General features: G+C 35.6%; 1 protein-coding gene across 9 annotated transcripts in view; it reads right to left on the reverse strand.

Moving 5' to 3' along the window:
• The window catches only part of ESRRG (estrogen related receptor gamma), a 633225-nt gene that overhangs the window by 166430 nt on the left and 442775 nt on the right, over window positions 1–24020 (reverse strand). For 3 of the 9 annotated variants that reach the window (XM_075204251.1, XM_075204249.1, XM_075204250.1), the window contains exon 5: window positions 5850–5927. The exons of 1 other annotated variant lie outside the window; for it this stretch is intronic. In XM_075204251.1, the coding sequence (XP_075060352.1) occupies window positions 5850–5923 (74 nt within the window). In that variant the 5' untranslated portion in view covers window positions 5924–5927. Of the gene's footprint in view, window positions 1–5849; window positions 5931–10950; window positions 11168–24020 lie in introns of those variants that run through there. 5 more of the 9 variants (XM_075204252.1, XM_075204253.1, XM_075204248.1 and 2 more) reach the window with 4 other exon arrangements.

The following is a 24020-nucleotide window of genomic DNA, read 5'->3' on the forward strand; positions in this document are numbered from 1 at the left end:
AGAACTTACTATAGAAGATGCATGTAGTGTAATGCCTTAGGAAATGGTGCTATCTTGATTATATTTTGGAACAAATAAAATGTTTAACATCATTTTAGAACCAACGTGACAATTCAACTTAAATTCGAACATTCCGCTTAAAAAGGACAATGAATCTATCCATCTATATATCTATAGATTGCAAGCTTATCTGGCTAGGGATCGCTTTCCTCTCTTTGTCAGGAATTCATGCTTTTATTAACCGTTGAATCATTAATTATACACAATCTGATATCCACTTTCAGCTCCGGATTTCTGTCTATGTTTTGCTAAATCATCAGTTCTTACTGTATTTCTGTATTCAGTTGTTTGTATTTAAATTCCTTTCCATTCAAGTGCTCACAATTGACAGACGTGTTTCCACCTGCTGTGCAGCTATCATACTTTTGTGTACAAATTGCTGTATAGTTATTTAGATCATTTTATTGATCTGGATGTATATCAAGCTTAGAATTCTTTTTATGACTTCAATCGTATCTACATTTTTATGTTAATAGATGCAGCTGATGGGACAGCATACATCTTTTATTGCAATAATTAGCTATACAATAATGAGGTGATGATTGTTAAGTTTATCCTATTGATAAAATAATGTTTCCAGAACTACATAGGGTTTATTATTATTATTATTATTATTATTATTATTAAATCAACAGACTGTCTTATGCCCACACAAATTCTCCCCTTTCTAAAAGCGTATGGTTTTCCTGCAGCCTTAAAATGATTCCTTGTTATTGCCAGTTAGATTACAGAAAGTGACATGTTTTCACATTTTCTTCACAGCTACGGTCCTCGGAACAAAACTGTTAAATAACACTGATTTTTTTTTTTTTCTGTTTCTTTGCGTAGCTCTACCATGACTTGTTAGCTGACATTATCTGTAAGGTGCCCAATTCTTAGAATTACTGTACAGATAAACCTTTGTATAAATCTACCTTTCGATGAAATGAAAGGTTGATTAACTCTTGCTGTACCGCTCAGGGAAATTAAAGTAAACCAGTTCCTACCAAACTATGTGTCTTGTGCTTTGACTAGCAATGTTCTCTTCTTGAGGTGAGATAATAGAACCAGTGTCATGAAAATACCCAGTCACAAGAATCCCAGTTGAATAAAGACCTACCCAACTGAGTATTATTGTTATGGGTTAAAGGTCGGCAAGGTTATAACACTTCCATATATGATGGCAGTCATTAGTCTATATATTAGGTTTGCCATGTCTTATACATTTTTCAGGAGAGTTTTTGGACTTGACATATTAGTTGGAATAAAATTCCTGATTTCCTGAAAACCTTTAGTCTAGCAGATATATTTGCTAAGTTCCTGTTGTTCGTGTTATTTCTTTATAAAGAAATAGAGATATTTCATTAAATTAGGAAACTTCATGACTCCATACTCTTTGTCTTTTTCTGTATGCCTAATAGATTCCTAATTACACTTGTGGGTTATTCCATACCGGAAAGTGTAGATTTCAATATAAAAATAATGCTAACCTATCAGAAATAAAATGGAGCTTTGTTTGGGGAGGGGAAGATCTATGAAAACACCAACTTTAACAATGTTAATAAATGTCAGCCACAATTCAAAAGGGAAGGGGGGGGGGGGGGGGGGGGTCCGAACAAAATATAAAATGTAAAACAATGGCAATTTAAAGTAAATGGTTGAAAATGATCTAAAAATAACAAAGTAGCGGGTAGAATGGGTGACGTCTATAAAAGCCCTTCCTCAAAAAATTAGTTACAGATTTTGGATAAGGAGTAGATTAATGCATGCATTGGGCATTCATTTTTGAAACTCTATATCTATAGGGCGTAGATGTAGTCTGCAATAGATTCAAGCACAGTTCTGTTAATGGATCTCATCGCTTAGGCAAATAAACTGAGATTCTCAGGTAGTGCACCAGCTCAGTGAATGAGAATTGGCAGTCACGTGCCCTATGCATGACCCCAAGACAAATGTTTTCAACGTGAGTCTAATGAATTGGTTTTACAGTAAATGTTATGCATTGCACGCACCTCTGGTACTGAAGGGGTTATTGCATTTTCAGCTTGAAATGCACGACTGCTCTCCTCTGACCTTCTGACAGCAAAGTTAATGCAGTGATTTTTTTAATGTGTTTGGCTATGCAATGTATTGTGTGCCACTGCTAAAGATTTTCCTTTGTTGAGCCACATACTGTATTTTTAGCTTCTACATATTTAGAGCCACATGACTCACTGCTCTTAAACTGGTCAAAAAAATGTGGTCTACAGCAGATTTGGTGTGGATGGAGCAATGCCACCAGTGTTGACCAACACGTCAGCCTCTGCATCCTGGTCAATTCTTGTTTCAGCATCTGTGACACAGTGGCTATATGATAGATGGGACAGGTGTCATTCAGACTAATGTAATCCAGTGATTGGCTCTCTAATATGACCTGGCACCACCTGAGCTCAATCCTTTTTTGATAGCAGAATTATAATTTGCTGCTCTGAATTCTTTTTTCAGTTATCAGGAATTCCAACTTAACCCCTCTGATTGCTCTTGGGAATCGGATTCTTTGTGTTGTTGGACAAGTCCCAACATCTGTTCTTAACAGGTCACTGCTAGTGGTTTAGTTAATGTAAACTTTAATAAATGGAGGTATTGCGACAAAATAATAATATCCTATCTGATAAAAATTATTATTTATTATTATTATTTCTATAGTAATAATAACAATATATTGCTTGCAAATATTCTGTCAATTAATTTTTTTTATATACATAAGCATTTGATAACTTTTTTTACATACTAATTATTATTGCTATTATATTCAAAGGCCTGCATGTAAACTATAACGTTCAGCAATATGCATGTTTCTAATAAATTTATTCAATTAATTTTTTTTTTAAATAATCTATCAGACGTTACATAGAGTACACACAATATCCGTGTCAGGAATTTGTTTACCTATCTACATTATAATTAAAGTTCTGAATTAAGTTAACTTGTGTATAAAGATCCCAAACGCCTAATGTTTACCTTACGACCTCACAAATTACAAAACTTGTAAGTAAAACATAGCAAATGACCAATCGCATGACTAGTAGATCTATTTTAAAGTATCACTCTGGCATTACTTACAAGAATAATATTTTTGGATTTTCATTGAAAATTACAATGCTTAAAAATTTGCAAGAATATATATATATTTAAAAAGAAATAAAAAATAAAATAAAGAAGCCGCCGCACAATAAGATTTTATTTAGCACAAATTGTTTCTATGCAATTAAACTATTAAACCATATATGCTGCAGTGGGAGAGCATTAGCGCATTGCGGTATTTGAAATAATCAGGTGCTTAAAGTAAAGTTAAAGTTATGTCGCTTGGGTAGAACCAACTTTCCAATATTTTTTCTTTATTTAACTTAAGTATCCTATAAACAACATAAATACAAAATAAATACAGCTGCCATGAATAGCGTTTAAAATGTTGGTTTAAAAACCACAAGAAAACCAAAGCTTCTCTATACATTTATGCAATATTGTATTGTAACAAACTGGAATGCTGTTAATTTAATTTTCAGAGTTTACAAGAAAGAATCAAATCTATGCCATCTTTAACTGTAATATATATATATATATATATATATATATATATATATATATATATATATATATATCTATATATATATATTTATATATATATATATATATATATATATATATATATATACATATATATATATAAAATTGTTGTCGATACTAAAGATCAATATGTTAAATATTTCCTACTGATCATCATGAACATTTGGGCTGCTAGTCATCCACTTTCACACTTTAGCAGTATGCCGGGATCCGAAAACTTTTTTTTTTTTGACTGACAATTTGAAAAAAAGCATCCTGTCTAGTTTATATTTTCACACTTCATTACATGAGAAACACAAGTGCTGATAACAGATGGGAACCCTCTTTTGAAGAGAGCTGACAGGGGAAAATATAACAGGCCTATTTAGTGTGCAGATGATTTTCTTATTCATAATTGAACTGGTACCTTTTATATAATGTAGAATAAAAATAACACAACACATTGGAAGACCCACACGCTATTGTACCGCAATAAAATCACTGCTTAATATTTCTAAAGCAGGAGAAAAACACTCCCTTTTTTAATTTAGTAATTAGTTAATAGGCATCCTATGTGATATCAGTCAATATTAGTCATGATAAAACTTCATAAAAGTAAATTACAATTCAAAAAGTTGTCATATTCTGTGTATCTGTCATAGGAAAAGACAGTGTACTGTTTATGGCAAATGTTTGTTAAACAATAGATATTTATAATAAAAGAAAATTTACTGAGTTGAAAACAGAAAATATAGTCGCGTTCCGACATTAATTTTTTTGCAAGACCCAAACTTGTCTACATTGTCCTGATATTAAAAAAAGAATAGGGAGCATTTATTGAGTTTCTTAATGCTTGATACTTTGAGATTAAGTAGCAAACGCTTGAAGTACACCCATTTCCCATCCTGTTTACGATGTAGCCTACCAAATATACAGCCTAACCCCTAATCAGGGCCAACACTTGATGGTTTTGAGCCACTTACATGTGAAATTAGCCCGTTATATTCTATTTTGACCAGCAAACAGGCTCGTATTTTCCATAATTAATTTTCAAATTAATGTCTGAAAATAGCTGTGGAATATCTAAATTCTAATTTGAATGGGCTTGCATCCATTTCGAAAGCTTATACAATGGAATTAATTATAGCAAATTAGTAAACTCTTAAATGTCTATAAAATGCATAGCCCTATATGACACCAAACAAGACTTATTTGATTTGGGAAAAAATGATTCTCCATTTAATAAAAGCGCAATGTACTAACTCAATGCTGTCTGTAAACTGGGCACTATTTCCATGTAACATTACACCAGATTCTGTTGGTTTTATTTATGATAACTGTATTTACTCATAGTTAAACTGGGAGCAGAACAGCAATATAAATAAGAGAAAACAGAATTACCAAAAATGATCAGATCGCAAATCTCAGACAGACGTCATGCTAGTTGCATAATGCAAACAGACACTAACATATGCATGCATACAAAAAATATTTAATATGTTGACTGTGTGTTCCTAGTGGATTTTTACTTCAATCTATTATATGTAAAATGTATATCTCTTACACAATGTTCTTTAAATGTAAGTAAATTAGGTTCGGTAAAAAAAGGCAACTATATAACAAATCTCTCGTCTCTAGTACTTAACTACTCTATAATGAGAAGTTTGTTTTACTAAATAAAAGATGATGCTTGAGTTATCCCAGGCAGGTACAGACTATGCTAGCAGATGACACCAGGGATGCAAGCCTTGTTATGTCTGCAAGACATTGACTGAGCATACCAGCGATACAGATGGCTAAATATCATTTTTTTAGCGTCTAAAATATGTTCATCATTTAAAGAAAAAATTACAGTTGTATGGAAACCTCTGTGTGCCTGGGTGATGAGAGTTCAAATAGAAAGTCAAAATAAACACACAAAAATGCAGATGAAGAATAAGACAGCTAAACTGTTCCTATCTCTAAGTGGGCAGAAATGGATGGCTAGTTTATAGAATTTTGTTGGCTACAGAACACAATACGTGGAGGTTTTAGAGAACAATCTATTGAGAAACAGTCTTAAAAACATTGAGAAGCCAATGAAGGGCTATGTTACTTTGCTAAATAATTACATTAGTGTGAATAACAATGAGAGAAATGAAATATAATAAAAACATGGAAAAACACAATAGAATTAAAAAGGCATCACATATACGAAAAAAAGGAAAAATAATATACGGTCCTACCATGAAGGTAAGGTTTTATTTTCAGAAAAAGAGTTCGTCCTCACATTTACACCATGCCTGTGTACATAAACCATTTCCCTAAGATAAAGATAAAAGAATTTATCAGTTGTCTGGGGGAAATGCCTTAAAAGTAAAAAAAAACATTTCCACCATTTATTATTTAAAGCAAATAAACAGTATATAACATATAAATATTATTTGCTATCTGTTAATCATGTGTATGTATATATATATATATATATATATATATATAAAGTTATATATCACAGTTATTAAATGTAAATGCACTTAACAAACAATAGTAACTTGTATCCTACAGGGCTCACACATTAAAAATTATCATCTTCATATTTCGCTACCTTGTACGAACACACACCCATACACATATAATATAACACATATACATGTAACTGACGCATACTAATCTCACATCTCGACTATGATAAACAAACATATAGAAGACACAAAGGTACAAGTTATTTTCTGAAATATAGATTTAAACATCAGCGATGTATATATATATATATATATATATATATATATATATATATATATATATATATAAGCACACAAGACAGAGCTAAAGAGAGATCTGTTTATAGATGCAAACATAGAATTATCACACACATAGAACAAGTTTAAGAGTCAAGCCAAAGAGTGGAAAAAGAGATGTAATGACTAGTTCTGTGTGTCAGGCTGCTGGGACTAAGGGTGTCACTCCTGCACTATCAAACACACACATAAAGCACGATTGGAGGCAGAGAGGCTAAATATTTTACTGTCAGAGCATGTCCAGGACAACAATTCATTTCTCTCTCATGTACTTCAGGACAATGACAATTTAATACAAGGCTCTAGGATGTAAAAGGAAAAGAAAAAAAAAAAGACTGCACGTCCAGGCCGGTGAGAAACCAAAACATGTCATATAGAGTGCTAGTACGGCGTTGAATGACAGCTTTTTAATTTAGTATTGGTAATACCAATAATTACCATAATATTCTCAAGACCCAGAACACCAGTTCTGCCCATGATACCCAGCTGACTTATTTATATTGTTTTTGAAGCCTAAAAAAATCAACAGTATAAAAAAAATATAAAAGAAATCATTGCATCGTATTGCACAGAATGTATGTTATATCTATTGCATATGTGTGCATGTATGTTTATATATAATTGAATGCAAAATAGGTATTAGTGTAAGCGATCTATCCTTCTATCTATCTATCTATCTATCTATCTATCTATCTTTTCTATATATGGTTTATCTCTCAGACAATGCACATAGCTAAGTACAATAGCCAAAACAAAACACAGAGTTTGGACAACTGAATTCCCAAAATACCACTGTGCAAAACAATATGTTTATCCCCTTTGCACTCAATAGACAAACTAGAAAGATTTGGGGTCTACACATATCGATCGTCAGCAAATATATCATATTTAAAACGTAAAACTTCCCAACAAAGAGATCTCCTTAATCCTAATGGGTACATGAACTGTGTTTACTTAGTGTCATATATTGGATGGGCTCCACTAAGTTTTCACAAACACATCTAGGGTATTTTAGAGACATATAGAAAAGAAAATAATGCTACCTGTCCTCAATGGGCTTATAACAATTTATATAAGTTTACCAAAGTAAGCAGTACTTATCCGCATGGAAATTTCAGTGCTCGAGCTGCGATTAAATCTGGTGGCATATGAAAACTTATCAGGTCATCTGATAATAATAATAATAAAAAAAAAACACAACATGTGCCGATTTCTTTGTGAAAGAACTGAATTACTTGGGAATAGTATCAGGGACAAAAAATTTTTTTTACATTTTTTAAGAGGATGCAAGTAGTGTAAAAATATATTTAAATATACACACGAACCAGTGGGACTTGCTCTCCAAATATGGACACAGTGATGTGAGGTTAGACACAGAATAATATATATATGTATATATAAATGTTCGTGTCCATTGGTAAGCAAAAGTGCACATTTCTATTGTAGAAATAAATGTTCTCATTTCTAGCCCTTCCTGTTCTATGCAAAATAGTATGTTTTTTAAAAAAAAATTACAAAAAGGTAGAATTAACAATTAAGTAGAATCATCTGTAACTTAAAAAAAAGCCTCATATAATACACCTTGAAATTTGCAGTGAAAGGCAGAAAGACCGAGCATTCTGGGAAATTAATGGGTATTCACAAGGGCTTTGCTAATAACATGGGTTAATTACAGCTGCAATGCACTGGGCTCAGTAAATAAAAGAGCACAACTATAAACACATTAAAATGAGCATTCAGCTCTATAAAATGGGCCAGCTCCCCCGGAAAAGACTGAGCTGTCAGAATGAAATTTAAATGGGCAGGGGAGATGAGATGTTTTCGCCATTATTCCCAACACTCTAAATTGAGCATGCTGAAGAAAGGCAGCAACTTAGCAGGATTTTGGCGAGTCGATGATGAGATGCCTATTACTCTTAATACGGTTAGTTAAGGGTTCGCGATAAATGGAACCAGTAAAAAAAAGTATAGAGTGCAAGATGTTCTATTCAGCTCCCAGTATTTTTCCGGACTTACCCTGTGCTGTTCTTAGAAACTTGCACTCTGCGGGGCAGCTCTATTGATACAGCTCTCTAGGGATAAAACTTTAGCATATAAAAGTGAAGTGAAGGGAAAGGAAATCAGAGTGAGTAGAGTGTGATCCCGAGATCCCCATTGGAAACCTGATCACTTAAAAGCAATCACTTAAGATTGTGCACTAATGTCATCTTATCTTGGCGTCCTGACAAGCAGTAGCCTTTTCTTATCACCATTACACTTGCTACAATTTAAACCCTTCTTGTGATGTCTTCTTTTCTGCCTTTTCTCTAGTTCTTAAAAAATAAGTTATAGGACATAATAGACCAGAAAAGGCAAAAAGATTTTTTTTTTTTTTACTTTTATACTTTTGTCTCCTCTTTAGTATTACTCTCTTTCTCTTTTATATTACTCTAATTGTTAATACAACGTTTCATTCTTTTTTCGTCTTACTAAACTGTTACTACCAACCCCAGCTCTTGCCTTCCCTTTTTTGGGCTGTCATTTGCCTTTCCGCCTTCCAACAGCTGTGACAACTGTTAAAATAGTCAGTAAAATTAAGTCAGCTCTGTAATCCTTTAGTCAATGTAACATTTTAATCAGAGGTGGAGGGAGTTTTATGTAAAGACCTACTGTTTCATTTCCAGAGATGAGATTGACACATATGCCAGAATGGAACGATACATTTATTGCATCTGTTGCCTTAATAACAATTATTTTGAAGAAAAGGCGGATACATTCGGCTGGGCTTAAGTTATTATATTCTCTCTGATTTAAACCCTAAGCACATTGAGGGTCAAGTACGCAGTGGGTGGAATCTTTCCAGTCTTTTTTATTTTAAATTTAGGAAACGCTCATGTGCAAAGTGGACAACAAATGAATCTATACTGCTTAAAAAATAATTAATAAATGCAATACGGGTACAATTTTATAAGCTTGTTTAAAATCCATATAGAACTTAAAAATATTTGCACGATATATATAAAGTCTCTGCTTTTTTCTAGATATACACTGATCATTTATTGCTCATTTTTGTCCAGAGTGCTAGAGGGAAGTACAACGACCACATAGTGACACCAATGTTTCACGCCATGCACTATAAGCTTTAAAACACAGTCCCTGTATTTGACATCTGCACACAGATCATTTCGATGCATCTTCCTTAAGAGGCTTATCTAAAGTAATCATTCAAATTAGCTATAAGAAGGTAAATTTAAGAAAGCTTCTTTAGCAAAGACATAGACTTGACCACACTTTAAAAAGGTTGTTTACTATGTATTACAGACCAAAGTTTGAAACTTAGCTATGATGAATATTACATTATTTATCTAACGGTTTTTTTGTTATGTCTGACAAATATACCACACCTAATTAAGTGACCTGCTCCTTACAAGCCGTTATGGATGATAACAATATGGTATTTTGTAATCATTTCAGTCATCTAACTTATCTATTGCTTCAAAAATTGCTATATTCATTCCTAAACCTTATAGTCACATTGTTTTATTCTGAAGTGTAATTAAATTTGCATGGCACTAAAGTCACTTTGTGTGCAGTCTGAGTTATACTCAGCTCACTGACACATTCACACATGCTCTTGTTTTTAGCAAACAGCATGAGAGGCTACCCTCTTCTTCCACAATTACAGACGCCCGCTTGCATTGTTAGAGTGTAGCAGTGTGATCAGCGCCACATGATAAAAATGTATCAATGACAGATACCAGAACGCAAGCGAAAAAGAAAAAGATATTCAATAAAAAACTGCCTGACTTCTTCTTATACTGTCAGAAAAAATAAAACATATATATATATATATATATATATATATATATATAAAAGCTTTTTTCCAGAATTCAACAATGTCCTCTAAATTATTATAACTGTTTTATTCTTAATATTATATGTTACAAAGAAAAAAAACCTCTGCAAATCAAATACATTTTATTTCCTACAGAAAATCTTAACTAGCCCAAGTTACTCATTGACCAGCGCCTGTATTATAGCTAGTTAATGCTTACCCATCTAGAATTCTACATGAGGCTGAAACACAGAAGCCTGCTTCACAAATAGTTCTCTAAACACGCTTTACCATTTTCTGTCACTATCCCACAGCATTGAGCGTGTCATTTCTTCTAAATATGACAGGCTGCAAATACAACAAGCATTTCAGCGGTCTGAATGGCATGCAGGTTCTGCTGTGTCCAGGGGGGTTTCTAGGAAAATGTGCTACACACTAGTGAAACAACACATTTTAACACTTCGCTAAGCTTTTGTGCCAAGTGCCTATTCTTAGTACCTGAATACGGAGAGAGTGACACACAGCTGTTCCTCGGATTGTGACAGGACTCACATAGGAAGGTAACAGAACAATTCCACAGACATACAATTAAAAGGAGCAACCTCCGCACAATAGAGACAAGACAAGCACACAGAGCTCACTCATGCACAGAAATCCTCTTAGCCTCAACCTGCATCTTTGTAATAATGTTATGCATTGTGTAAAGAAAGATAAAAGAACAAGCAAAATAGGTACCTACTCTTCCTCGTAGTGCAGGGAAAAAGACTCAGGAAGGCAAAGTTCTACCGAATCCATGTGCGCCCGGCAACCATAATTTGTGCACCCCAGCTATAAATCAAAGTTTCCTTGTCAGAGGACAGTGCAATTAACACAAATGTTCTCCTGGTGACAAGCCTATAGGCACAGCCAGTTGGGACCAAAAGCTCTCACACTCTCCTAATCAAGGACTTAAAGCCCCGATTGCAGCTTATTAATATGAAGTAGAGCTTTACATATGCAGTCCCTCTGGTCCACTTGGCTACTGGATTGGTGGGAGGGTAGCCAATGAGAGCTGGGGAGGGCAGAAGCTCCACACATTGTGACAGCTAGGCAGGTACTGTGGGAGGGGGGAATGGAACACAGTGAAAACTGAGATGGAGAGGGAGATTTCTCTGAGCTACAAATGTTTCCTTTGGGCTATAGTACAAAGAGGGAATAAAAGGTTTCTCTGTTTGGGCATTAAACGTTTGTTATAACATTAAACACAACTCACCAGAGCCAAATGAAAGTAAGATTTCATGTAGCTTCATATTTTTAACTGAAGCATTCACCAGCCATAAACATGAAGTTTTTGCACTGCTACTCTGCATGTCAATTTTTTTTTTATTCTACTAAAGTATGGGAATGATTTAATATTTTATTTCAAGATTAATTATTATTCTTTGCAAATGATCCTTCACTTGCATTATGATGTTTTTCCATTTTTCCCATGGAATGTGCTAAATGCCAATTTTTTTTGAGATTTTGTGAGCGAGCGCTGAGGATTTAACGTCGCAAATTGTGATTCAGAGCTACTTCAGGAGATACATTTATCCCAGTGTTTGTTTTTTTTCTCACGGAATTTCCATTGTGGTCTGCGGTGAATCTGGGACATAAACGTTTGTGATCTTCTCATCTCTTGCAACTGAACCGAATGCACACTGTTAACCGTTCCACGCAGCACCCATAACGCACTGTCACCTTTGATAGGGTTAATATTACTTTATAAATGATGGAAAGGCTGAACGTGAGCCCCCCCCCATTCCAAAAGCTGCAGCTGCTCTAATAGTTACAGGGTTAATTTTGTTCCAAGATGCACATAACATACATATGTGTGTCTAAATAAATACACGCCTTCATGCACTTGTCAGCCCCCATTTCTTTTTAAGTGAGCAGGGAAGTATGAACCAAATTTAACACGTCTAGCACACAAATTCAGATTATGTTAAAACAATGAGAAATGCTGGGGAAGTCACATTGATCAATCGGTTGCTTCTTTTTGACAATGAGCAGATTACAGCACACTAACCTCGCACTGCTATAATTCAAATACAAGATAAAAGGGAACGCACTGTAGTAAGTCTGTGCGCAAGACAACATATTTTCAAATAGTTTTGTTTCTCGGCAGTGAATACCGACTTAGCCTGAATGAACCAATTCTTATTTATCAAAACACCCATGCAGTATTTAAACACTTGTGAAAATTGATACAGAACCTCCGGACGTACAAATTTACACCAAGCTAGTTATACCTAATTGCCGTGTACGGTAAAACAAATCCAACGGACGGGATAAGGTGTGAAGCAGGTTAGTTTATAAACGTGTTAACCCTTTCAATGCTAGTGAGCCTATAAAATTGAGGAATCTTTTTGCAGGCGTAGTTGAACAACTTTTGATTAATCACTGGAGTGGAAAAAAAAGACCTACGAAATGGAAAAAAAAAATAAAAAGTGCCACTAAAATCCAAAATGCTCCTCATTGACAGCTTACGCTTCGGAGGCTAGAAAATATATTGTTATCTATTTAGATATACCTTATCCGCAGTCCTTGTTACTGTATCAAATCACAGAGTGCATGCATCTTGGATTCATTCACACGCATTCTTGTCAAAGACGGGCTTCATTAGGAAGAAATTAAAATTAAATCAGAAATAGGCTTAAAAGTTAGATTTCATTGATTCATAAATAGAAAGGAAGACGACATTCCCAGGAACGGTGCCCTCTGCCTGGGCCCACTTCTTCAACTTTCTCCCCCGAAAAGTCCTTCCCGAGTGAGAGAAGATGGGGAGTTAACATTCCAAAACTATGTCACTGTGTACTGTGTAGAAAGCAGGTACTAAAAGTTTAATTACCAGTAGCATTACGCTGTCTATATTGTTAAATGTGAACCCTGCAATTAAGATGTAAATTTGGCTGTGAGCAGTGAATAAAAAGAGCTTTGGGACAAGAAGTAAAATGGAAGCATACTGGAGACACTATACAACAAAAAAGATTAGTCTCAAACCTTAACAGGGGAGACATTTAATCATTTTACAGCATTCAAATGCCTTTTTGAGCACATTTTGATTGAAACCAGAATTTAAAATACCATAAAAGAATAAAGCGAGCGTTCCCTGTCAGCATTTAAAAGAGGCATCTAGTTTCCTGCTGCATGATAATCTTTATCTCTGCAATATTGATGCCACTAATTATTTTCCCTGTGTACCATTCCATAGAATTCAAATTTACACAGTTCTGAAGGCAATATTCATTATACCGCACACAGCCCTCAGTATAGTCACAATGCAGACATCCGTCTCCTATATAGACTAGGCAATGGAGAAATTGATATTTCTGTGCAAAAATGACAGGATGTGTGGACTTTGTAGGATTAGAGCTACTAATTTTCTTTAGTCTGCAGGATAATGGTATCTCACCATCTTCCAGCGCAGGTTCCTTTTCATGTTTTTACATCTACCAAAAAAAAAAAACACTGGCTGCCACAACCCCTGCTGTTACCCTATTAACCAAAGCAAGCTTCCTTCCAACCAGCTTTTATCAAGCCAAATGACTATCCCCACCACCAATGGTTCCTAGATGGACCCTGCTCTAGACTGAGAGACAAAGCACTTTATCCCTCCCTCCCTTGCAAATGACGAGGTCCCCCTGTATAGGACCTGCGATTATCCTGCAGTCAATGTATCAAGCCTGTCCCTTATGATCTTCAGCCACCTTTAACTTGAAATAGGTTCCGGAATTAGCTACATATCAATCATACTTATACTTATATGTTTCTACATATAAACAAGTGTAACACAATCTAGTGTTTGAGAGGGAGAGTGCACTGAAAGCACATAAGGTGGGTGCGGAGAGTGTGTGTCTGCATATCCTGACATTGATTACTGAATAAACCACTTTGTATTGTTTTAGAGAGGAATAGATCTTAACACGTGGATGTGTTTTGTTACATTTATCAGTTATATATTCTGTCTATCTACATGTACATATGAAATAGGGAAATGGATAGATAGATAGATAGATAGATAGATAGATAGATATGAGATAGATAGCTAGATAGATAGATAGATAGATAGATATGAGATAGATAGATAGATAGATAGATAGATATGAGATAGATAGATAGATATGAGATAGCTAGCTAGATAGATAGATAGATAGATAGATAGATAGATAGATAGATAGAAATAAAGAGACAGAGATAGGAAGAGAGATAGAAAGATAGATATGAAGACAGACAGAGAGAGAGGGGTAATTAAATAGCTAGATAAACATGAGAGAGAGAGACAAAGACACAGATGAAAAGAGACACATGATGTATGAAGAAACAGCGTGAAGGTAAATACACACACACACACACACACACAAACAAACACAATAACAATTAAGTGACGATTATTTATTTTAAGTTATTTAAGCATTTACAGTAGTTCTGTGTTCAATCTTTACTATTCAAGTGTTCATTTAAACAGTGAGAACAGTTTAAAACACATACAAACATGCCTAGCCAATCAATAGACAAATACTAATGTACAAATAATAGTAATAAGCCTGTGTGATGGTGTTTTAAATGAATCCGATCAATATGAGTGAACTTGCATTACCCGAATAAGAAGTCTGCAGAATGTCAGGTAGACTGAGACAGTCCATGTGCTTTCACCCTCTCCATAAGTATGTGCCAATGTTCCCCCCGCCACTCTGCTCTCAGCTCGATTTCTTGTGGGAAGTGTAACATACGCTGCCCTGGTATTATAATATACTCTGCATATACCCTAGGGAAGCTGAACACCATGCAGATTTTATACTGTTTACCTAGGTGTCTCCTCCTAAACAATGCACTTTGGATATATCGCGTGGATCACGCATGTTTTCCGCTCTATTATTCTAAATGTTGCTTTCCTCTTGGGGGTAATTTGAATGCATGGTTAGAAGCAGAACAGTTTATCATTTTGTACCAGGAACAGTTTTCACTTGTTTTCAATTTGAAATTTATTTTTGCGCATTTATATTTTCTGTACAGTAGGAAAAAAAAGAGCGATTATAGCGTATTGATTTTTCACTTTAAATTGCAGGAGATGTCCATCACAGGAGTGTTTGTGTTTGCTGCGCAGGTTAATACTTTGCAAAACACTTTATTTTTATTTTCTTATCATGGTTTTTAGTCGTTTTACCAGCTAGATTGCTGGCATTATGAAATATTACAGCTATTAGTGTTAGTGATGTAATGTATGGTCTTTACCAGTGGTGGCCACTATGTGTAGTTCAGTGATTAGTGAACTGCAACCCTCATCTTCCTAAATAATATTCGGCAAACTTGGATTATCGCAGATGTAGTACAATATAATCCAAAAGATTTCCGACCTTTGCAGAGTCAAGTTACTTCCATCTGTCTCCCACCCACAAAACCCTGGATCACATCTTCCCAGACAATGCCCTGTATTGTTAGTTGAAACACTATTTATGCATGTTAATTGAAATGACACACTGCTATTACTTCCTATTAGGGGGATAAAGCACCTCTATAACACACAACAAATAAACTAACAAGTGACCTCCGGAGACCAATGGAGTCAAATAGGAAGTGAAATTATCTCTGTGGGAAACATAAAAATGCTTTTTAATAGGCAACATTAACAAGACATATTTGATATTATTATATACTCTTTTAACAATGCCAAGGTTATAAATAGTTTAATCTGCTGACTATTATTTTTTTTTTTTTATCTATTTCCTACTTCTATTTAAAATGTAGGGAACTCATTGCAGTTGATGGCCAAACACACATACACTTAATTAGGCTTTAATTAATACATGAATCTTGTTGACTTGTGTCATTTGGGGGCACAGTTGCACATATGATTGTAGCAGGTGTAAATATTTCTACTAATAGCAAATTATTCTCACTCACAAAAACCTTTTAAGAACTAAATGTTGGGAGTAAAAACTGAAAATGAACAAATAACATAAAATGTGTCGCAATGTTTCTGTGTAAGTGTAAATTGGGGGTGTCAATATTTCTGAGAATTTATGACATAAGAAATTGTTAGGACTTCTGTTAACTATATTAATTCAATCTGTTTCTTTGTCATTTACACTGGATTTCAGTGAGAGTTTCTCATACAACAGGAAATTAGAAGTGCTCTTGGTGTATTTTCCCATTAGATAATACATGAGACAAATCTATAGTAGAACCAGGTGGGAATATCATTAAACCTTTCAACATTCCACATCCAGGTCTTAACCATATCCTTGTTCTACCTTGGTAGCGAATAAAACGAAATCTGATTTTTGCACTGCTCCACAAAACTAGGTACATCAGTGCACCTAATCATTACTTTCTAAGGACCGCCCTTGCTCCACCCATCTCTACCCATCAGCCAATAAAATGCTGCCATCTTGCTCTACGAACTTACAGGCTTTGGCGATAACTAATGTTTATTTGCAGAACTTGAGAAACAAATTGCCGCCAAAGATGATTTTTATGCAGCGTCTTGGATATTTGGAGCCTGATTCAGAGTCAGACATATGCCAGTGTGTAAAGCATAAAATTAGTTTTTCCGCACTGCAGAAAAGGAGCACTCCCAAATGAGCATATTCAGATTCGGATGCAGTCGAAGTGTGACAAGGGAGGGAAAGGGTGTTCCAATGCAAGCTGAGTACAGTAAGGGATGTGTTCAAGCAAATGCCACCAATACAGACCTGAACACACGCGTACCTATGCCTGTCAGGAGCTCTGTCATTTGCAGGCGCTCAACCCCTAGTGTAAATGCTAATGATGACGATACTAGTGATGACAATAGGAAACACTTTCACTTCTAATTGGCTGGTTGTGGATTAGCCACTCACACTATTAGTGCAAATACACGCTGATGACAAACAGTAACAACAGCAGTTTACTGCTGATTGGATGATTTGTGTAATCACCTCTAGAGGTGATAGTAGTTCATTTATTGCTCACGGTTATTTAACATAATGAAGCAGATTTTATTTTGTTTCACGTGGCTGCTTCCTTGATAAAAATGTTAGCTTTCTATCATACTAAAATACTAGGTCCTTTAATAACACAAAATACCATAGTGATTGTACAAATACTATTAATGTAATGTACATTATTAATATTATAACGTTAAAGTTAAATGTTATTTTATGCTTGGGTGAAGTCTTACATATATGGGCAGCACAGTGGCTCAGTGGTTAGCACTTCTGCCTCACAGCGCTGGGGTCATGATTTGGATTCCTGACTATGGCCTTATCTGTGTGGAGTTTCCAACACTCCAAAAACCTTTCAGTAAGTTAATTGGCTGCTTTTAAATTGACCTTAGTCTCTCTCAGTCTATGTTAGGGAATTTAGACTGTAAGTTCCAATGGGGCAGAGACTGATGTGAGTTCTCTGTACAGCGCTGTGGAATTAGTGGGGCTATATAAATAGCTGATGATGATGATATGCTACTGATTCAGAGCTGGGCGCATCTTGAGATGCATACTGCTCTGAAAATGGGTGAAAAGCTTTTCTTTTTGCGCACAACTTTTTGTAGCAAGCATGCACACGATTCGCATCCAAATCTGAATGAGCCCCTTTTGTGTGTTGTAAATGAGGTCTGTTGTGTGAACAAACAGAACCCCTCTTGTGGTATACAAAATGTGATATTACCAAGCATTCATAGAACCATCATGTTGCTGCAAATTTAATAAGTAGTCACACAGAGCATGAATAATTGCTGAAAATGTGAGGTGAAAAAATTTAGATGGCCCAGCAGAACTAAGGCAGCCAAAAGAACGTAAAGGGCTAATTACTTGCAGCACATAAACCATCAGTATGTTTTTAGGAAGAAATTAAATCTATATTGACTAGTTAAAAAAAGGAGCCATTTACAAAATGTCAGCAACCACAAAACATTTCTATTTGCCCCAATGTGTCTACTTTATGCCCACCGACATTTTGGTTTTGACAACTCTCCCTGGAAAATCAATTTGTGCCTATTGTTGCATCGTTGTGGGTCTGACTGGAAACGCACCTAGTAGTAAGAATAAAATCATCACTTCAATGTTCATCCCATTAGGACCACAGCCTTCATTAATTCCAACTGTTCTAGTTTTCTCCTAAAGCATAGTTGGGTTTAGTCCTAGGTATGTCTTAAATGTATCATTATCTTATTTTAAGGGATAATGTGTTTGCACTCAAGAAGGATATTCCTGATCTGATCCACCTACCAGAACATGCTACATTTTGCACCCAGTAGATATGTTTACATGTACAATCCCTGCACGCTGTATAAAGTTGGGAAAATTTGCACTACAACAGGCACAAATGACATCATATTTTGATATTTCAAAATGATTCTTGTATCTGAAATCAAAGTTTCTACAGCAAACCCTTGTAGGGCGTTAAGCAATGTCATGGGGTGTATGCCCTCTCGAAAAGCCGGCACATGGTTCATTCTGTGACACCGAAATGGGTGAATAAACTTCTGTTATCCAGTTTATTTAGAGAACAAAGGGAATAGCATGCAGAGCCTGATCATAACTTTTGTTTAGGATGTCCGTGTCCAAGCAACTCCCACTGCTGGTGAGTGCTTTTGTGTTGTACAGGTAGTCTTGTGGTTATCCAAAAGCTTGCAGTAGCTGTGTTTAGCCCAATGTTTTTCTTTAGTATAATGCTTACAGTTGGACACAGAACCAGGACTTATGTCTCCATGTTCTATGGCACCTGCTTTCACTAAGAAGACACTGAGGAGCACCAAAAGAGGAACAGAGATGGCATTAACAATGCAAGTTGACAGCGAAGAAGGATAATGAGGCTGAGCTAAGCAGTATTTAAGGAAAAAACGACATTTGTATCCTAATGAAGGACTGTTTCTAAAGTGTTAAGAGTTGGGAGTGTGTTGTGATGTGATGAGTGTTTACCTTCAAAAGCGCTCAGAAAACCATCTAGACGCACCACTCAAAAACCAAGTAAACAAGCCATGCGCCTTCTATACACTTTATATGAGGTCCTATGTAATCACATTGTGAGTTCTGCACAGTTGTATGCTCAGAAAAGCATTAAGTTATATTTTTATATTTGACATTATATTTGCAGTTTGGCAAGCAGTGAAAAAAAGATTTTTTACTCTAAGGTTTGTGAATTAACTTGAACTATTCTGCATTGCATATTGAAATTGTTATATTATTATTATAATTGTTTATTTATACAGCAGCACCATATTATGTAGAGCTCTACAGAGAATAGTTGTCATTCACAACAGTCACTACCCTATTGGAGCTTAGAGTCTTAATTCCCTAACACACACACTAGGGTCCATTTTTAGTCAGCAGCTAATTAACCTACTAGTATGTTTTTGAACTGTGGGAGGAAACCAGAGGTCCTGGAGGAAAACCACACAAACACGGGGAGAACATATAAATTCCACAAAAAATGGGCCCTGGTCGGTAATCGAACTCCTGACGCCAGCGCTGTGATATGTGTTATGTGATTATTTGTTTCCAGAGGAAGGATTGAATTGCAAAACAGTCACATTGATTAAAAAAAGTGATCATTTCATGTGTGATTAAATTGTTCATTGATCTGATTGTTCAGCAGTGAAATAATTTATTAGAAAAGAAAAATAAATGGATGCTTGTATGGCCAGCAGTAGAGGCCAGCCCAATATTATCTGTTAGGAATGATCCCCACACAATTTACCAAAATTTGTGTTTCTTCCTGACTTATTCAAAAGGCCAATATTTTTCTTTCTTAAAACTGAAGTTGTTTTTATCATTGTCTTTTCATTTTTCTTTCCTGTTACAGTGGCAGGAACCCATCTATGTTTTTAAGTATAACAAATGCTCCGACGGCCTTTGGGATTCCACAGGGGCTTCCAGCAAAGGAGTGACTGGAGAGAAGTCACAGGACTAAAGAACTGAGAAAACACCACTGGGACTTATAGCTATTGTGATGTACGAATACTTGTTCATGTACTGTTGAATACGGAGCCATTGTGATGGGTTTCTTTAAAGAAAGGACAGCAGTAAACTGGATATTGGTTCTATATAACCTAAATACCTTAGATAATGGAGCAAAGTACTCTACAATGAAGTATGGTATTTATTAACCAATGAAAAGTTCAGTTCATGGTAACTTCACTTTGCTTTCAAAATATTACTATATTTTGGAGACAAATAAAAAAATCTTATTCATTATTTTGTCTCTCCTGGCTAAGTTTCACTCAGTGTACCATTTAAGAAAACGTAAGGTCACTTCCAGTGGAGGTTGCTGGGTGACAATTATATTATACGCCACTCTGTGGTTTGAAGTTCTATGTCCCCGATGTACTTCAGCAAAGTGATGTCTGATTTATGCCGAATTATTTCCTGCTTCTCATCCTACTAAAAACATTAGTATTACAATGAGTAGATTTGTGATTGGCTTGTAATTGACCAGATGTGTAAAAAGGCAACATAATCTTTGCCCAACTTTGGCCATTTTCCCTAAAGTTTCAAACAAGTGCTACATGTGATAGAAGCAGTTCCCCTGGGTAATTTAAGCCACGAACGGTGCTAAACCAAAGGAAATGTTAGGAGAAAAACTGACTTTAATCAAACGCAAGGGGTCATTCTATGTGGTGGTAGGTGGACTTTGATGTAACATTTGCATTATTGCTCCGTGCGCCTATTGAGACTTTCCATCTCAGTGCAAATCTAGTCCCACTTCTAGCACCATTTCCTGAGAGTAGAGAGTAGGCGCAACTTCAACTGTGCAGGCCAGAGAAATTTTCAGCATGGAGAAGATTGACGCTGGGTGTCCAGTGCACTTCATACATGAGGTCCAGTGAACAATTCGATTAAATATTGCATTGTATATCCAAATTGCTGTATGTGGCCAGCTTTAGGTTTTTATGTTAATATTTATTTCTTAATTAAGCGGTGTGTTATATTATTGCCTGACTTAAATCACCAAAACTACATTTTGTTATTTTAATTAGAAACTGTGTATATTTGATCAGAGCTGAGGTATACTATTCATGTAGTGTGAGAATCATTTGCACACAGGAATAGGCTGTACCTTTGGAATCTCAGGGCGATTAAATGAGAGTAAGTAGCTTAAGCTGTCCTGTCATATAACCAGCTCTGTAACTGACACTGCACAAACTTGCAAAACCAACATGGCAGATGTGCGTTAACACCCACCCATCGTACGCTGCCCTGGACTTCATTCAGCAGATGGTGAATGCTGCCTAAAGTTTATCAACACCACAGATTTATTCACCACAGGTTTATTTGTTATTACTTAGTTTGTTGTGGACAGCTATTTAATGAAAATAACTTGCCTACCTTCTTCCTCCTGCACCCGCAGGCTGTTCTTTGCCATGAGGAACCTGCATGGTAACATCAACATGAATCTTACTTACCTAATGGTCTGTCCCATCATGATTCGCAGAGGCTATAGCAATTTGAAGTTGTCTCTTTTAGATTTCTGCATTTTTACCATGGTATCTGTCAACCATGACAGACTCAGCAAAGTAAAGAAGTTACAGGAGGTTGTGGAGGGCAGTAGCAGAGAAGTTAAAAACATATATATATATATATATATATATATATTTAAAGTTGTCCTTGCACACTAATTATTATTATTATTATTATTATTATTATCATTTATTTGTTAGGCGCCACAAGGTATCCGCAGTGCCGCACACAGTACTAACAGTAGACTATACAGGGTGAAACCATACAGAACAATGAACAAAAAGTACCAATACTTCAGAAACTCCGGCCAGTCATATGCAGTAAAGACTGAGCGGAAGAACAGGTATGGAGACAGGAGGGGAGGGGGCCTTGCTCATACGAGCTTACATCCTAAGGGAGGGTAAACAGACCAGGCACAAGAGGAGCCAGTTGAGGCAAGAGGAGAGAAGGGAGGACGAGCTAAAGGGAGGAGATGGGGGTTAATGAATATAAATCAATCTTGACAAGAGACACCCTTTAAGCAGACATCAAAATAATGATATATTTATTATTATTAAGGCCAAAATGAGGTTTTGGGGCATATTTAACAATAACCACATGTTTGACACAATCATTTTCATTCCTTATCTCAATGATAAGGAATGGAAGATCGTGACCATTTATGAAAAGATTTCTGTTAGAACAGCAGTCACGATAAACAGATGTCCTGGTGAACACCTATCTCTTCTATGGTCACTAAGTGGCCACCATTGGAACAGTAACTGGAGGGGAGAGCAGGTAGAGGGACCTTCAGATGCTCCCTCCATAGGCTTCAATGGCTAATGCCATCTTCAGATAGAAAACCTGGGGACTGCTTTTGTATATGATAACAGTGGGACCGCAGCAGATATCTCTGATTCTTTAGTTATAAATAGCTGTGATCCTTAAAATTAGGATTTTCTGAAATAGGCCCCTTAATATGCAAGCATTGCTCAAAGATGCAAATCTGCACTAAGCCCATAGCAACCAATCAGATATTTGCTCTAATTGTCTAATTTGTATGCGATACATAAATTCTTAGTGCTGATTGGGTGCTATGACCTTAGTGCAAAGTTGCACCTTTGAGAAATGTCAGCAAATAACCCACATAATCTGTACATATCTTTAACGTAATGAAATCTATTATTATAAGATAACTTTACTATTGGGTAACTTTTCAGTTTAGTGGTCCTTTTACGATTATGTGACATAGAATATATATTTAAGACGATATAATATCCCTGTTGATATTGATGCCTATGTACAGTAGTAACTTAATTTCACTTTGAGTGCCTATATTTACCCAGATAATTATGTATAGAGGACCCACTGGCTCATCTTACATTTTTGCAACGCTTTTAATTGTTCATGTATTGTACTTATCTTATCTTTGTAAATTAGTGGTATTTTATTGTAATAAACAGGTTTGAATTATTGTCTGGAATGCTTCTTGTAATTACTATCCTTATGGCTTTTGAAGATATTCCACTGTTGAGATAGCAATGTTTAACTATATTTTCACTCATGCAATTGCAGTAGTTATTATACACAGAGAGTTGCCTCAAACAAACTCTTTATGGTTATTGCTCTTACTCAGCCGGTATGAGCGAGTTCCAAGAAATTCCAGGCAAAGCTTAGTAAGAATGGCAATGTATCTCAGGACCTCATATCTCTAGAGGGTATTGATGGATATTGTGCTTGATGTTGCAGTAAAGTCATGCATGGCTATATTACACTCTGCTACTTGACATGTCTCTCAGCACTGACGTTGTGCCAATCACACAGCCCAACTCACGTGCCTGCACGTCACCAGGCTGGAGGAGGGAGGGGGGAAAACAGCCTAGTGTCCAATTTTCAAATGGAAAATTGCAAAATGAGTAACATGATTATTAAGTTTATATTCTGCATACCAGTGACTTGTCAATTTGCTCCCTGAAAATATGTCCCTTTCATCTCATACATGCATCAAAGTAGTATAAAATACAAAATAATTATTAGATATAACAACAAGGTATAAATCAGTTTTTTAGACCTTTTCAAAGATAATTGGCATTTTTCTATTCAATTCCCGGCATTTTTCAACCATCCCAAACCTGTTTCCCAATACACGTGTTTTAATTTGCTTCATTATTGGTACTCCACTTACACTAACATTTATTTAATGAGAAAAATATGCCATAACACAATAAAGCACATAAGTACATATGAAAAACACATTGAAATAAACAAGCATTACAAATTATCCTCAGAACAATTAGCGAAGTAGGTCTATACATATTATTTCCAATAATGCATTATCAATAATTCTCGCTGGTATTAATGAAGCAGTGA

Source organism: Mixophyes fleayi, chromosome 3 (assembly GCF_038048845.1).
Source record: "Mixophyes fleayi isolate aMixFle1 chromosome 3, aMixFle1.hap1, whole genome shotgun sequence".
NCBI lineage: Eukaryota > Metazoa > Chordata > Amphibia > Anura > Limnodynastidae > Mixophyes > Mixophyes fleayi.